Raw genomic sequence first — 15,790 nt, forward strand, 5'->3', positions numbered from 1 at the left:
AGTGAATTCCCTTTCACAGGAGGTGATCAAGGAGAGACTGGTTAGGGTGTGACAGAGGAGATTGATTCATTGGATAGAGTAGTGGCCTTTGGGCTGTGGTTGGTACTGTAGTTCCACCATCCCAATCTGCTCAGCCCAGGCAGTGTTTAGAAATTTGCATGCTTTTGGTGATAGGGAGAGTCTTTTGTTGGTTGGTTGGTTGGTTGATTGTTAATAGTGCCTGGGATACTCTGGCATCTGGGTCTCATGATCTCTAAAGGCCTTTTCCAATTCTGAATTTCTATGAGTGGCTTCTTAAGTACATGTGGCTAATGGCTTCTATTAGCCAAAAGGGCATTTGGTCCAAGTTCGAGCCTAAGTATCTTTCACCCTAGAATATTGCAGCCCTCTAACTGTTCACCCTTCAATCTGGTTTACCTCTCTGCTATCCACCTTCTTTACTTTTCCCATCTTACTCAAATGCAGAACTGATAGCACACAGCTGCTTAAAATTTTTTAATAACATCTCATTTCCTACCAGGATAAAGTCCAACTTTTTTGCATGTCATGCAAAGCCCTTTGCTGTTTGGCCGCCTCCTGTCTTGCCAGAATTCATTTCCCACTAATACTTGGTTCTTTAAAGCATTCCCATGCTACACTCATGTCTTCATCCATTTTCCTTTATTTTTCTTCGTGTGCACACCCTTTCCACTTTTTAAAGAGTTTTTGCTTATGTGTCTTATCATACCCAAGAAGGCCCTATGAAATTCTATTCTGCTTGTCTGCAGCTGTGTCCCCTACCTGCTCTCCCTCTTCCAGCCACACAGACATTCTTGCTCTTCCTATAAGGCCCCTACCCAGTTCTCTTCCCTTTGCCTGGAATTCTTTTATCCTCATTCTTCATCTACAGAATTCCTGGAAATCCTTCAGGTCTCAGTTGTCAGGTCAGCTTCCTAAGGGAATCTTCCCCTAGCCCCAATATTAGATTAAGATATTTCCCTGATAAATGATTGCATAGCATCCTGTAATTTTTCTTATGGAAATTATCCTCCAGTTGTAATTATAGAGCCTTTTGAGCATTAATTCACTGACTGTTTTCCTTGATAGAGTTTAAATTCTATGAGATCAAAGACTATGGTTCTTTTTCCTTACTCTAACCTCAGTATCTCCCTACCACAGTGCCTGGTGCCATAGTAGGTGCTTAATAAATATTCAAATGAATGGATGAAAACAAAGGCTTCCCAGATGCCGCGGGAAGTGTGCTGGCCATTTCCTCCTAAAACTTCTCTATGTTTTATATCCTGTATTCCTCTAAGATGTGCTCTGTATATGAGTTCATCACGTGAGAAGCAGGGCCATTGGTCTTACTTTCACCTCTCCACATGTTGGAGACTTTAATTAATATTGTTCATTATGAGAATCCTAGTTTATTTTGTTTCATTTTATATCTATCTCTACCCTTATACCCTTTTACTACCCCAGTCAATACAGGGAGTACTTTTTTAATGTTTTTTTAAAATTTTAATTTATAAAATTTTGAGGCATACTTTAAAAGTAGAGGGAGAATATACTGAACCTACAGGTACCCATACTAAACATTGACAGTAATCAGCATTTTGTCTTTTTGTCTCATTTATTCCTTAGGGGAGTTCTTTTTTTTTTTTTTTTTTTAATTCTGAGGTGTACTGTAGCTTTTTATTACTATTTTTTATTAAAAGTACTGCATCTGTTGCTGTGCCCTAAAACATTGGCATGACAGGTATTCTCATCATAATACCTTCTGAGAAATATACATTAAACACCTACTATACACATATTACTGGTTTGTTAAAGGTCTGCTTTTTAGCAGGCTTTGTTGGACTTATGAGCTTGTAGTATTTTAGTTTCTTATAGAAAAAAATATATTAGTACTTTTTCTGAACAAATGCCAAAAATAATTTTATGATGATGGAAGTAAGGCAAGTGATTTAATGTACAGAATTTCATTTTACTGGCCCTTTCCCCTGCACCCATGTTTGTATTGCTTAAATCACTGTTTTTTTAAAAAAAAAATTATTTTTACTGAGGTATAATTTACACACCATAAAATTCCCTAATTTTAAGTGTATGGTTCTATACTTTTCAGTAACTTTACAGAGTCATATAACCATCACCACAATCTAAGGGTTTTTTTTTTTTTTTTTTTAGAATTTTTTTAAAATTGTAAAGTACAGCATTTTAAAGAATAAATAATCGGGCATTTGTTTTGTCTCTTCAAAATCCTAGTTAGAGGTCCCCTCTCTTACCCTTGGCTTACTAATATGTTCTTAGTGGCATTTCATTTGGTGGTACTGGTGGCACATTCAAACAGGACACTTGTATCTGAGTGAACAGCTGGAGAGCAGTAAGAATGACAACACTGTTGCTCTCTGCAGGTTGGCTGGACCCACCACTCTGGTGCTAGTGCTGGCATGGTGGCTGAGGGAACAAGCAGGAAGTAGAAGAGGAAATGAGATGTGGGTGGAGTGGGAAGAGAGGACAGATTGGAGAGGGGAGGGAAAGTGGAAGACAAGGCAGACATAATGGGAAAGCCCTCATAGTTCTAAGAAGATGTGAAAAACTTGCTGTATTTTCTGAGTGAGAGCTTACTTGTTAAAACCCGAGAATAGAAAAAAAAAAAAAAAAAAAAGAAAAAAAGCCTCCTGGGTCAGTTTACTGGAGTACTTTGGGCTTCCTTGCATGTTCATTTTTCTCTTTTGTATGTAATCTTTTGACCCTTCTTCCTGTTTGGATTTTAATTTCCTCACCTTCCCTGGTGGGTGCTTCCTCAGGCTGTGGTGTAATGTTACATGGTGTGGCTGAGTTAGCTAATATATTAGGGTGTTTCTGGTGCTTTCAGAGCACACAGGGGAGGAGGCATTGTTTGCCTTAGGGAGCTTCTATTCAAAAGGTCCTTAAACAGTGAATGATTCATGGGTTGTAAGCAGAAATAGGGAAGTAGAATTCTGAACTGCAGGTAAAGTTCAGATACTGTATCAGCCCACGGCCATTGCCATCAAAAAGGAGAAGCTGAATCATGACTTCCATTGTCATTTTAGCTTTATAGCAGGAGTTTCTTTAGGCTGTCAGAGTTATGGCTCACTGGTATGTGTTTCTGGTTTTCTGAAAAAATGCACTTGATTTTAATGCCAGTGCGGAAAGATTTCCTCTGCTGCCTAAGGCATCTTTGCCCATTTTAGCAATTGGAATCTAGTTCATGAAGCAAGTGTTGAACAGTCTTCATGGTAGAATGGCACTAAGTAGATGTATTTTCCATATCTCTGACTCATGGAAACTATTCTTTGAATACTTGCAGATAATATTTCAATAATAGGGAGAATTGGTAGAGTAAGAGCTTTAAAACTTTTGTTGAATGAATGAATGCATGAGTAGAATGAATGATACCTGTGTTGGATGTGACTAAGTGTGGTCCTTTGTTTCAGCTCCGAAGTTTTAAGTTTTTTTTAAATCTATTTCTTTTAAGATTTAAAAGAAATACCTGAAGTTCTTAAACTTGAGTTCTACGTTTTTGATCTCTTTTAAATATGCAGCCCTTCATGACAGGAGTTAAGACACGAGCAATTTGCACATTTCCAGAAGAAACATGTTTGTTGCATTCTGTATATCCTTCCGGTGTCTACACTAACCGATATCATTGTTGAGTATAGGAAAGTAAAAGGTGGAAAATCCCATAAACGTTTCTATCCTACTTTTTTTTTTGTTTTCCAAGTACTGCCATTTCTCACCATCTAGAGAATCAAATTGTCTTAAATGTGAACATGAGCTCTGTGTTTGGCACATAGTAAGTGCTCAATATACATACATGGTCAGGTTGGCTTTAGGGGAACCTGAAATGACAATTGTTGGCCATTTTATTGACTGTGCCCTTCTATTCCTTCTAATATTTTCAAAATCCCTTAAGATTTTTACTTGCTTCAGAGAAAGAAATTTTTTTCTTCCATGTTAGCAAATATTATAAGGAGTAAAAGAATGGAATGGACATATCTATAAATAGACTTTTATATTTATATAAAATATATAAATATATATTTATATATATATATTTTGGAATTGCTTCTTAAGCTCCTGCTTTGAAAATGGAATGCATACAATTTAAAAAAAATTAAAAAGTATATAGTTTAATAATCAGTCTATTAAAAGCTTAAGATTCAATGGTCTATTATTTGAGATTTTTCTTCCCATTAGTCATAGACACAAAATACACATTTCTATTAGGAAACCAAGAGTGAAAACATCACATTGTAAATAATTAAAGTCGTTTCCTTTTCCACCTGGCCTCCCCACTCCCCTTACACAGCTCAGAGGTGGAAATAATGGTCACCCTAGTTAATCTCAGTAACTGTATATTTGAGGATTTTGGAATGGGGACCAGGTGGTTCACGGGGAATTCCACATTGAACTGATAGCTCTTTGTATGTATTAAGCAGGATGGTAGTTGAGCTTCATACTCATCTCAAATAAGTGAAGAAAGTTAGCTAAATTTCTCAACTGAGATTAACCAAAATAAGACTTTTCAGGTGTACAGAGGAGTACTTGTTTCACAGCGCAGTTCCTTTGGTTCTTCATTCACTAAACCAAGTTGAAAGAAACCCAGTAAGACTGATTTTAAACCAAAATTGACTGTAGATACTAGAGTGGTCAAAAGTTTTAATGGGAAATAATATTTAGATAATATTTGGAGGGGGTAATTCTTATAAGCACTTCTGTGTCTAGATATATATGAGTGCCCCCATACAGAGACTTCCATGCTACTTTTTCTGTTACAAAAATTACTAACATCAGTTCTTACTTATTCTCACTGGAACTGAGTTGTGGATGGAGGGATTTTCCTGCACTGTCCATCCTAGTTTTTCTAAGAAAAAAATTATCGTACACTTTTGTGGGCTTTAGTTTTTCTGTTGGATTTAAAAGAAATACCTGAAGTTCTTAAACTTGAGTTCTATGTTTTTGATCTCTTTTAAATATGCAGCCATTCATGATAGAGGTTAAAACACCAACAATTTGCACATTTCCAGAAGAAATATGTATGTTGCATTCTGTATGTCCTTCTGGTGTCTTCGCTAACCGTTATCAGGAGAAAATTTAAAAATAATTACTTCCAGGAAATAATTTTTAAAAATTTTAATGTAGATAGCAAAGAGAAAAGGGATTGAGTACAAAGAAAGCAAGTGGGATGGGTTCTGTTTTGTTTGTTAGTACTAATAGCAGATGTGTGGTCCAAGTGTACCATAACTTTTAAGTGAAATTTAAGCTATTGTAAAGGAGCATTCTTCATGGGGTCACAGAGATGGTACCTGCAGTTGGATGCCCAGTGACTCCTCAACTTTGTAGACCCAGGTGTACCCTAGACATCTAGTCATCCGTCACCTCAGGCTTGTATTGGAAACCTGGAGATCCCCCAAATGCTGTTTTGCATGTAACTGAAGTTAGAGGACATGTTAGGAAAAGCTGTTCTTGACTGAGTAGAAAACAAATAATTGTATTCTGTTTCTGATCTTCATTTATAGCACCAGCAACAAGTGGTGCAGGCTGTGGAACGGGCCAAGCAGGTGACCATGGCAGAACTGAACGCCATCATTGGGGTACGTGGCCTTTCCATTTTAGCTCTGATCTTAGTGTTTGTCATCAGCTCTCTCGCTCTCTCTTTTTACATTTTGTTCCGCCAAAGGGGCAAAAAGCAATAGATGACTACAAAATGAAATTAAGCACTTTGCCTTCAATCTCCTGTGAAATTTGATGGCTGCCTCAGAAACTTTGGATCACATTCTCACCAATTTAAGTGGATGTGTTCATGAAAACTCTCCTCTAAGGATACTGGATAGCTCTTTTTCATATTTCTTTTCTTTGCAATCAGCTTGTGTTGCTAACCTAGGCCAAAAGAAAAGAGATATAGATTGCCCTGACGTTAAAATGACCTGGTTTCTTTTTTCTTTCCTCGAATAATCATGTAGAGTATCTTACTATCATTTTTAATGAGATGTACATTTTCACATCTCCCGTTCTACTTATTCTTCCTTCCCCTGTCATGAGTGGCTCTTATGGGTTAGTGTCCATTTGAAGAAGAAATAATAGATGAACTACACTTTATTTTAGAAAAAATCAGTGGCCCATTTAGAAAATCCTTCCTGGCAATAGTGGCATTAATGTTGCATAGAACTCGTGCTGGAATTCATGGGTTTGGGCAGTCACTTCAACTCTGCTTATATATGTATTTTTTTTTCTCAGATTAATGCAACAGGCAATAAAATAATGTGCTGAAACTTAGAAATAATAATAAAGGCAAGAAATCACAGCTGTAAAGAGCATAATATTCATCTCTCTATGCAGATTGTACAAGCAGTTCCTTGGGTTATTCTAATGAAGACACTACAACTGAACTTTCCTCTTTCTGTCCCCTCCCAAGTACTTTCTTTTGTGTATATAGATTATACACAAAAGTCTTTTTTTTTTTCTGTCAGTGTATCAAACACACTTTGAAATGCTAATTATTTCATTTACTTTCATTAAAATTCAAATTGCTGAGTGAAGATGTGGATAAGGGTCGCCTGATAATCAATCTGAAGTGAAGATATTGCTTCAATTATTCCTCTGTCTTTTAACAAGGAAATCAGAACTCTGGGATCACTGTTGATGTTGAGGGCGCAATAGTCTGATTGTAGGTTGTTTTTTAATGGACTATTTGGAGCTCTATTTTGTGTCCCTCTGACCAAAAAAAAAAAAAAAAAAAAAAACTGGTAGGAAATTAGCAGATGTAATGAATGGAAAAGAGTGACCTTTATTTCCTCCAAAGTGCCCCTTGGAAAGAAGAGGCTGAATCAGAAGAAGCCATGTAGAATCATGAATAATATTTGTCATACATTTCTGTGATGGGCAGGGGAAGGGACGGATAGTAGAGACGAATACATTTCACAATTGGTTTTCGTTTCCAAAAACTCCAGGAAACAGCAGTATATTAAATTTTAAAAAGTTGAGAAAAGTTTAATTTTAAAGTTAAGTGTATATGTGTATATATATATATATGTATGTATAAACCAGCTGCACTCCATTGAAGTGTGTGCACAAGTGCAGGTGTTGTATTCACTGTGGATATTTTTGTTACCCAAATCTTCCAGGGGTCAGAAGGGATAGAACCTACATTTCTCTACTGTCTCTGCTGTTCACCATGGAGAGAATGTGCAGAGTGATCCCTGATAGGAGAGGTTGCTAGGTCATTTTTAGCTCAGTGTTTACTGTTTGTATGAATGGCTGAAATACAGATAGCCCTCCTGCCTTATGTGTGATTGGCAGCCTTTTCTAGGAAAACAGAATGGATTATTATTTTTTTTTTTTTCCTTTTTTTGAGTCTTTTAATGACTGTACAGTGGAGAGATTAAGCTAAATAAAAAACACTTTGTTTATGTGTTGGATGTTGCTTAATATGAGGGAAGATATAAAATCATAACAAGTTCCCTTCACTTCACATCAAGAATATTTTTAATATTGTTTTATATTTATTCATTTTTATATACTTTATTTGGAATGGAATGGCAGATTGCCTTTTCTTGGGGAAATGAGGATTTATTAGACTGCAGCCAAGTTACTGACATATTGTGTTTATATGTATTTAATTACTAAAATAAAGCTAACTTAATTATGTGACCTAAAAACTTTTGTGACCTAAAAACTTAAAGAACTAACTCAGCAGTGCATGCTGTCAAAGCGTTACGTGCTATCAGCGCGGCATATACTTGGATATAGTTGGATATAGTTGGATCTGATGAGCGTTCCAAACTCTTGGTATCTGAGCAGAAAATGGAGTCAGAAATCACATAATCTGACTATTCCGGAAAATAGATTGCAGAAATAGGAAAACAAACCCAACAGTTTTAGAGAACCACAAACCAAGTGAGAAGGAAAGAGCTCAGTTACAAACTCACTTGACGAATTTTTGCCGCTGAGGTTCTCTTTGTCTTTTTAGCCATGGTAGTGCTTGCATCCAGTAGTTTTTGGAGTTGTAACATCATAGTATTTTAAAGGCACTTGCTGTTTGTTCTCTGTCCCTTGAGCATAGATGGCTGGGTGAGTTGGTGGTATTTTGACATGCTACCAAAAACAACTAGGGGTCAGTTTTTAGATTTTTGTTACTTGGTTTTTAGAATGTAGTCAGCAGTGATTTTCTGCACTGAAGGAATGACAGTTTTCCTTTGAGAGGCAAAGACCCATGTAAGCCCCTGCAGACCCTCATTTATTTATCACTACATATGTGTCTATTTTATATGTATGCACACCATCCAGACAAGAGCAAGTGTTCCCAGATTTAATGAAATCTGATGAAGCACCTTTTTAACTCTGCAATATTATTCTACCTTCATTGGTAAATGAGCCAAACCAGTGATCCATGCAGTTTAAATGCAAAATGCTGAAGTGAGCCCGAAACCTGGAGAGGCGGCTGTTCTCTTGACAATAAGCTAGTTGTGTTTAATGGAATGAAACACAGTTATAATGATTTCTTTCACAGGTCATGTTCAGTTTAAAACTGTTGATAGATTGAAATAAGTTAAACATCATTTATCTTTTATTTATAAGGAAGAAAACCAGGAAAATTCCTGTGTTGGTTTCCCATTGTTGATATTTTGTGTTTTGTTTTGAATTGGTGGTATTACACATTTCCTTCAGACCTTCCCCAAGTTCCCTCATTTGGGCTAGGGGAATGTTATGGATCTAGTTTGATTTTGTCATGTGTCCTGCAAGCCACTGTGTTTTTAAATTAGAATCTCTGCGAGAGTACACTGTTGGAACAACACACAAATTGTAGTTTTAAATCAGTAATATGATCTAATTAGAAATGATGTTTTCATTTCCTGTATTATTAAATCGAGTCATCTGACTATCTTAAAATGCTTTTTAAATCCATTACACTATATAATCAGTACATGCTGTGTGAATGTGGTTATGCTTAATAAAGGAGGCTGACTTGGAACCTCATAAGAATTTCACCAAAGAAACTACCATTAAGAAAAAAAGTTTAGTCAGTGTGAATAGTGGAAAAGAAAATGTTTGGCTTATAAAAATAGACAATGTGGTTCCTTTGGAAACCCCCAACCCACTTTTTAAACCTAATTCTGAGGAAAAAAAATGATAGAAATGTATGCTTTTGGAAAAAAGCACACCCCCACCCCCGATAAACCCTTAGGAAACAGGTATGCCATGGTGTTGTAGGAATTGCAGTTTAGCACAAGAAATGCTGAACCTCAATTTTTAGCAGTGACATTTTAATGATAGGAAGTCTGCAAAATTATTTGCCATCAATTGTGAAGGCAATAACAAGCCTTGGTGGTTTTTCACACTCTCTGTGTTAAGTGCTTTCAGAATGACAGCGTAAACTGTGTTAGAGAACTCCAAGGAAGTAAAACTGATTAAAATGTTCATGCTTGAATGGTGCTGATGGAATAGTTCATTTGGACTTTCTCTACCTCCTGCAGCTCAAGCTGAAATATTAAAATTCAGTGGATTTAAATCTCTTTCCTCTCAGCTCAGGAAAAAAACATTACATTTTAATAGGTTTTAAACCCATAATTCATTGGTTTGGAGCAGCACTATTAAATCTATTTAAATATTACTTGTATTACTAAGGAAATGATTTAAATGACTTTGCCTTTACCATCCTATGTGTTTGAGTTAGTTTAAAAAAAGAAAGACAATACCTTTGGGGTCCCCCCCTTAGTATTTTGTTTCCTTGTCCTTGTCATATGATTGAACCTTAAATGTGTGTGTGTGTGTAGTCTACATTGAAAACGTGGTAAGAGGGTCTTGCAGTATGACTGTTTAAAAATGTGTGTCTCTTCTTTTCCGTTATAGATTTCAAAACTGCCATTTTAACTTTCAAAGGCATTTGGATAAGCCACCGTGGTCATTTTCCTTGTATTCTTTTTAAACAGTTTAGCCATTAGGCAGAAAGGGAAAGATATAAATATGTGGGTATATATAAAAATGTGTGTGTGTGTGTTTCCCTCCCTTACATTGCAGGTGTAGGAAATATACCCCTGTGGATACATGGCCTCCAGTAACACACAACTTGAAATTAAATTTAAAAATTTACGTTTTTTTACAAAAATATTCTTCCTGGGCCCACCGTGTACCCCTCAGTTCCTTTCTCTCTAGCCCTTGCCACTACAACATGTGTCCCACAGCTTGACAGCACCTCCAGTCAGCCATAGTGCAAAGTGCTTGCTTTCCCCCAGTGCTTTGTGGGAAACCTTTGTGGGGAATCCACCCTTCACTTACACAAGCACAGCCTGGAAAGTGCAGGAATTACAGCTGCATTGGGTAACCCTGAATCCCACAGGGAAACAGTTAGTGGAATGCTCCCCGCATTCTCTGGGGGAGACACCTGTAAGATGCCTTCTATGCTACTCCACAAAAGGTTCCAGTAGGATGGAGCTTCAGTTGCCCACAGTAGTGATAGGCTAGATAATACATGTTTATTTTGAGTTTTTCCCCTTCCGTGGTTCACTATTCATAGGCCCCTACTCCTGTTCTGTGATCATTTCAAAATTACCTGCAGCCAAGCCCTCTCCCTCCACTTTCCCGGCAGACACTTAGGATTTGATTTCATAGGCCTCAAGCTACTTAAGGGGGCTTTACAGTGTAGGTAGGTGATTGTAGTCATGTACTAGAGTCAGGGCTCGTTTTCTGATGTGAGTTCTGTGCATAAAACATATTTAACAGCTCAACTGTACAACTCAGCTTTTGTGTTATTTTTTAAATAAATATTTTTCAGTAAACTTACAGGTGAGCTTCTCTATCTTGTTCTTCTTGCAGCTGATTACTATTGGTATTTTCTAGATGTATGTAATACAGAATGAAATTAAAAATGAGCTATAAAATAGATTTATCAGAGATTGTTATTTCAGCTTTGTTACTGTCTTTACTGAATAGTGTGCCTGGAGCTTAAAGGCTTTATAAAATATGCTGGCCACTGTCTGTGTCGTGTACACACACAGCTTGCACAATGGGGGAAGGGGCTGGCTTGAAGATGCACTAACTTGGAGGGCTTTACTCACCTGCATTCATCAGACACATGGCAGGAAAACCAAAGCAGTTTTACATCACATTCTTTCTTCTTTATCTTCTGTGGGTATGCCTGCCCCTCACTCTTTTTCTTTTCTGAACTGGTTCATTTGCCATGGAGCAGGGGACTACATTATTGAATGATGTATTCATAATCTAATCTTTCTACTACGGTTTGATGAGACTCTAAGAGGCAGTAATTTCCCTTCTTTCCTAACAAAGACTGTCATATATTTAAGTAATTTAAAAACTCTGCCTGCACTTCAGAGATGCCCAAAAACCACTAGGTAAGGAATAGGATTTCTGATTTATGCTTGTGATGTGCTCTCCGTTATTTTCTATGACAAAGCTTCTCTGGAAGAAATTTCTAGAAGCCAGTCTATCAATCCTCTCACCTCCAAAACTGGGACTAGCCAGCAACGCTACAATTTTTCTTTCTGTTTGGAGCTGAGCCATCCTTTCCTCTCCCCCAGTGAATGCACTTCCATCGCTGTAGAGTTGAGTTCAAAGTATAAGAGTTGCAGAATGTGTCTGGGTAGATGTATCTGAGGAAGGGATATGAGCATTGGCTTCCACTGAGAAGAAAGTAGTTCTCCCAGATCCACAGAGCTCGGCAGGCTGAGCTTATGCAGAGGTCTGAGGAATGGTTATATAGAAAAACAGACTAAAACAGAGAATAAGGCAACCTGCAAGCTTGCAGTTCCAGAGTGTTACCCCATTTTATAGGTTGTTTTGTTTTGGTTTTGTGTCTACTTTTGTAATTCACTGATGATTTCCTGCCAGCAGTGTTTTCACAAGCAGCATCACCAACTTCCATATAGTTAGAGACCTTTTTCCTTGTGGTGTCAGACTGCTTTGTGCCCCTCGAAGCTGAGAGGGAAGGAAGAAGCATGGGCTATGAGAGGCAGTCTCACACCAAACAGGCAACTAAAGGGTTAATGACAGTGGTTAACTGTCAAGCACTTAGGTGAGGTTTTTAAGGACTTTTGTTGCCTGTTCTCAAAGCTCCCTAAGGAACCAGTTTGGGAATCCTTCTACCCCAAAATGCATTTGTGGTCTTAGGTGTTGTCCTTAAAACCTTTGTGAAAAGGTTAGAACTCTTTAGTGAATAGCAAGAGTTATTTAATGATTATGTCCATTCATTCATTCAGTAAATATTTGAGTACTTTCACCAATATCCTATTAAAGGGGCATATTTTATTTTCATTTTGAGTGATATTTTAAATTGTCTTCTGAAATATATTCTGAAATGATCCTCAAGTTACATTTAAATCATTCTATTAAAATTTTGGTAGCTGTCAGCTTGCTGGTATTACATTGTACTATAAATAATCAACTTTTAATTAACACATTTTAATTTCAATAAAGCTAGTTTCCATGGATAACAGAGTAAAGAGAAACAGTTAATAAAAAAACATAAGAATGAAGCTGCATACATTTACAGATTTGTATTTTTTTATATTTGCAGATATATTTTCAGATATTTGGATTAGGAATTTAGAAATTCATTATTGATATTCTCTGTTACATCAGATTTAATGAGATGTAGTCTGCAAAAAGTAAAATTTACCCTTTCCAGTGTGTAGGTCTTTGAGTTTTGACAACCGAATACCGTTGTGTAACTGCCACCACAATCAAGATACAGGATAGTTCCCTCCACCCCAGTCCCTTGTTACTCTTTGTAGTCATTTTTTTCTATCCCAGCCCCCGCCAACCACTGAAAACGTGTCTTCTTCCAAAGTGAGCCTTTTTGACAATGTCATGTAAATGGAATTATATATCATATAGCCTTCCGAGGTTTCTTCTTTTACTTAGCATAAGGCATTTGTGATTTGTCCATGTGGTTGCTCGTATCAGTAGTTAGTGCCTGTGTATTGCAGAGTGATATTCTATTGTATGGATATACCAGTTTGTCTGTTCACTCCTTAAAGGACAGTTGGGTGAATAAAGCCGCGAGAAACATTCTTACTTGGATATTTTAAGTAAGTGAATGTAAGTTATATCTTTTGGGTGATTACCTAGAAGTGGGATTGCTGAGTTACATGGTAAATGCACGTTAAACTTTCCAAGTAATTGACATACTGGTTTTCAGAGTGATTCTACTATTTTGCAGTTTCACTAATATATTACATGTGAGAAAACCTTTCCTCTACATCTTTGTCTGCACTTGGAATTACAGGTTTTTGGGAGGTTCTTTTAGCCATCCTAATAGGTACATAATAGTACTTACTGTGTTTTTTATGCATTTTCATAACAATTAATGATGTTAAGTGTCTTTTTTGCTATCTCTGTATCTTTTCTGATACAATATCTGTTCAAATCTTTGCCTCTTTTTTTTTTCATGAGTCAGTTTTATTTTATTATTGAGTTTTAAGAGTTCTTTAATTTTCTGGATTTTTTTTGTGTATTTTGTAATTCTCCCAATTTATAGTTTAACATTGTCAAAGTTAAACTTAGGCTTTTTTTTTCCTTTATGGACTTACTTTTGGTGTTGTCTGTAAGTAATCTTTACCTAACCAAAGACCACAAACATGTTATTCTGGGGTTTCTTGTAGAAGTTTTACATTTAGGCCTATGATTCAGTTTAATTTTTGTTTATGATAAGATATATGCATTAAGTTGAGGTGTTTTTTTTTTTTTTCCAGATGGACATGGATTCAGTTTTTCTAGCACTATTTGTTGAAAAGGCTATCCTTTCTCCATTGATTTGTCTTTGCACCATTGTTGAAAATCAATTAACCATATACGTATGAGTCTATTTCTGACTGCTCCAATCAACTGTTGCCGTCTCTTTTGCCAGTGCTATACTGTGTTGATGACTATAGCTTTCATTATTGATGTTCTCCATTCCGTTTTGCACTTGTTCTTCCTGTTCTTCCTTGCCCTTTGCAGTACTCCTCAGCACTTCAGGTCTTTATCATCAGTATACTAAAGACTGGCTGATGGATGAAGGGAAAGGGTCTAAGCTCAATATAAACACTTTCTCTCATCAGAAATGTTGTCTACTCTACCTCCTAACATTTCTCTCAAGGTTGAGTGCATTTTTCCATCTCCTCCTGGTCCAAGTAACACCTTTAGCTAGACTCTTCCAGCCTCTTCCTGATAGGCTACCGTGTTTCTGCATTTGTCTTTCTTTCATTCTACACACAGCAGCCAGTGACCTTCTTATAAAATAGAAATAGGATCTATTGGTCCTCTGCCTAAAGCCACAGTGAGTGTGGTGGTGCCGTCTATATATATAGTCTCAGCTACTCGGGAGGCTACAGGATCACTTGAGCTCAAGAGTTCAAGACCAGCCTGGGCAACAGCAGGATTTCATTTCTAAAAAATTTAAAAAACAAGCAAATGAAAAATCCAGGAAAACCTGATGGCTGCCCCTTTTATTTAGAAAAAAGTCTGAATTTCTAACCTTGGCCTACAAGATTCTTCGTGAGCTGACCCCTCTTTCACTGGCCTTTCTGCTGTCACATACCACTCATGTTCTTCATTCAGCTGTCCTTAAGCCACTTTGGCCCCTTTCTTCTGTCCTGGGTCACTCCAAGTGTGTTCTTGACTGAGGGTTTGTGCACCAGCTCCTCTGTCCTCTGGATAGCCCATCCTCTGGATCCTAGAGTGGTCTTCCTTATGCCTCTTTTCAGAGTGTCAGCTCAGATGTTATTTCCTGAGGAAGGACTTTCTTGGCTGGCACTCTTTTTACTCTTTGCTTCTAATTCATTCTCTGTCCCATTAACCTGTTTTATTGTTGTCATTGCACTTACCATTGATTTGTTATGCATCACTTTCCCTTGACTAGCTAGTGAAATCTCATTCACTTTTGTAGCCGTGAAGCCTAGAACGATAGGTATCTCATAAGTTTCAATACGTATTTGTATGATAAATATTCAGTAACTATTTGTTCAATAAATTTGCAGTAATTTGTTCATAATAATTTTCCATAGATGTTTGTTAAATACTGTGCTCTGGGATATTTTCTCATTTGGATATTCTCCCTACAATTTTGAGCCAAGATAGGGAAGGAAGTGCAGGGACTGGTAGAAAATATACAGTTCTGGGTTTCACTTATAGTATGATATTAGGAATTTCATTTAGGTTTTTTCACCTGTAGAATGCAAGGCTGGAGCTGATAGCCATTAAAGTGCTGTCTAGTCTAATGTTGAATGATTGTGTAAGCCTGTTTGTTTTGATGTTAATGGAATTTTTATTTTAAAACTTGGGGTCCTTTTGTGTCATAGTTATTTTTCTGGGTTTATCACCTCCCTAGGCTTGTATTGTTTTCCTGAAAAAGGTAACTAAATATAGTAGACGTAATTGAGTATTCGCTCTGTGTTAAGCATTTACATGCATTACTTTGTTTAATCTTCACATCAACCTCATGTGGAAGGTAATACTGTTCCAGCTTTACAAATAATGAAACCAAGGGCTTTGAAGAGGTAAGTCATTTTCTGAAGGCCACACAAAGAGGAGTGGCAGAACTGGGATCCAAACTCCAGCTGACTTCAGAACTCACACATTTAACCATTATGATACACTTGTCTCTTATTTGTTCTCTTGACTCTGTTCTTTCTTTCACACTGGCATCAATAATCTCTTTTTCTTGAGATCCACTGATAGGATTGTCCAGCCAGAGCTCAGTGTTGGAAGGAAAATGGAAACTGGGTATGCTGGGTGCACATACTAAGTGGTTAGTCTAAATTGTCTGAATTATATTAGTTCCACAGATCAG

At 37.0% G+C, this 15,790-nt stretch overlaps 1 protein-coding gene across 8 annotated transcripts in view; it reads left to right on the forward strand.

The window, feature by feature from the left end:
- LOC100462498 (transducin-like enhancer protein 4) overlaps nucleotides 1-15,790 on the forward strand; it is a 153,088-nt gene that overhangs the window by 48,734 nt on the left and 88,564 nt on the right. For 5 of the 8 annotated variants that reach the window (XM_024252264.3, XM_054520085.2, XM_024252265.3 and 2 more), the window contains one exon: nucleotides 5,526-5,600. The exons of the other annotated variants lie outside the window; for them this stretch is intronic. In XM_024252264.3, coding sequence (XP_024108032.1) covers nucleotides 5,526-5,600 — 75 coding nt within the window. The remainder of the gene's footprint in view (nucleotides 1-5,525; nucleotides 5,601-15,790) is intronic. 8 annotated transcript variants of the gene reach the window in all.

Source organism: Pongo abelii, chromosome 13, assembly GCF_028885655.2.
Source record: "Pongo abelii isolate AG06213 chromosome 13, NHGRI_mPonAbe1-v2.0_pri, whole genome shotgun sequence".
Lineage (NCBI taxonomy): Eukaryota > Metazoa > Chordata > Mammalia > Primates > Hominidae > Pongo > Pongo abelii.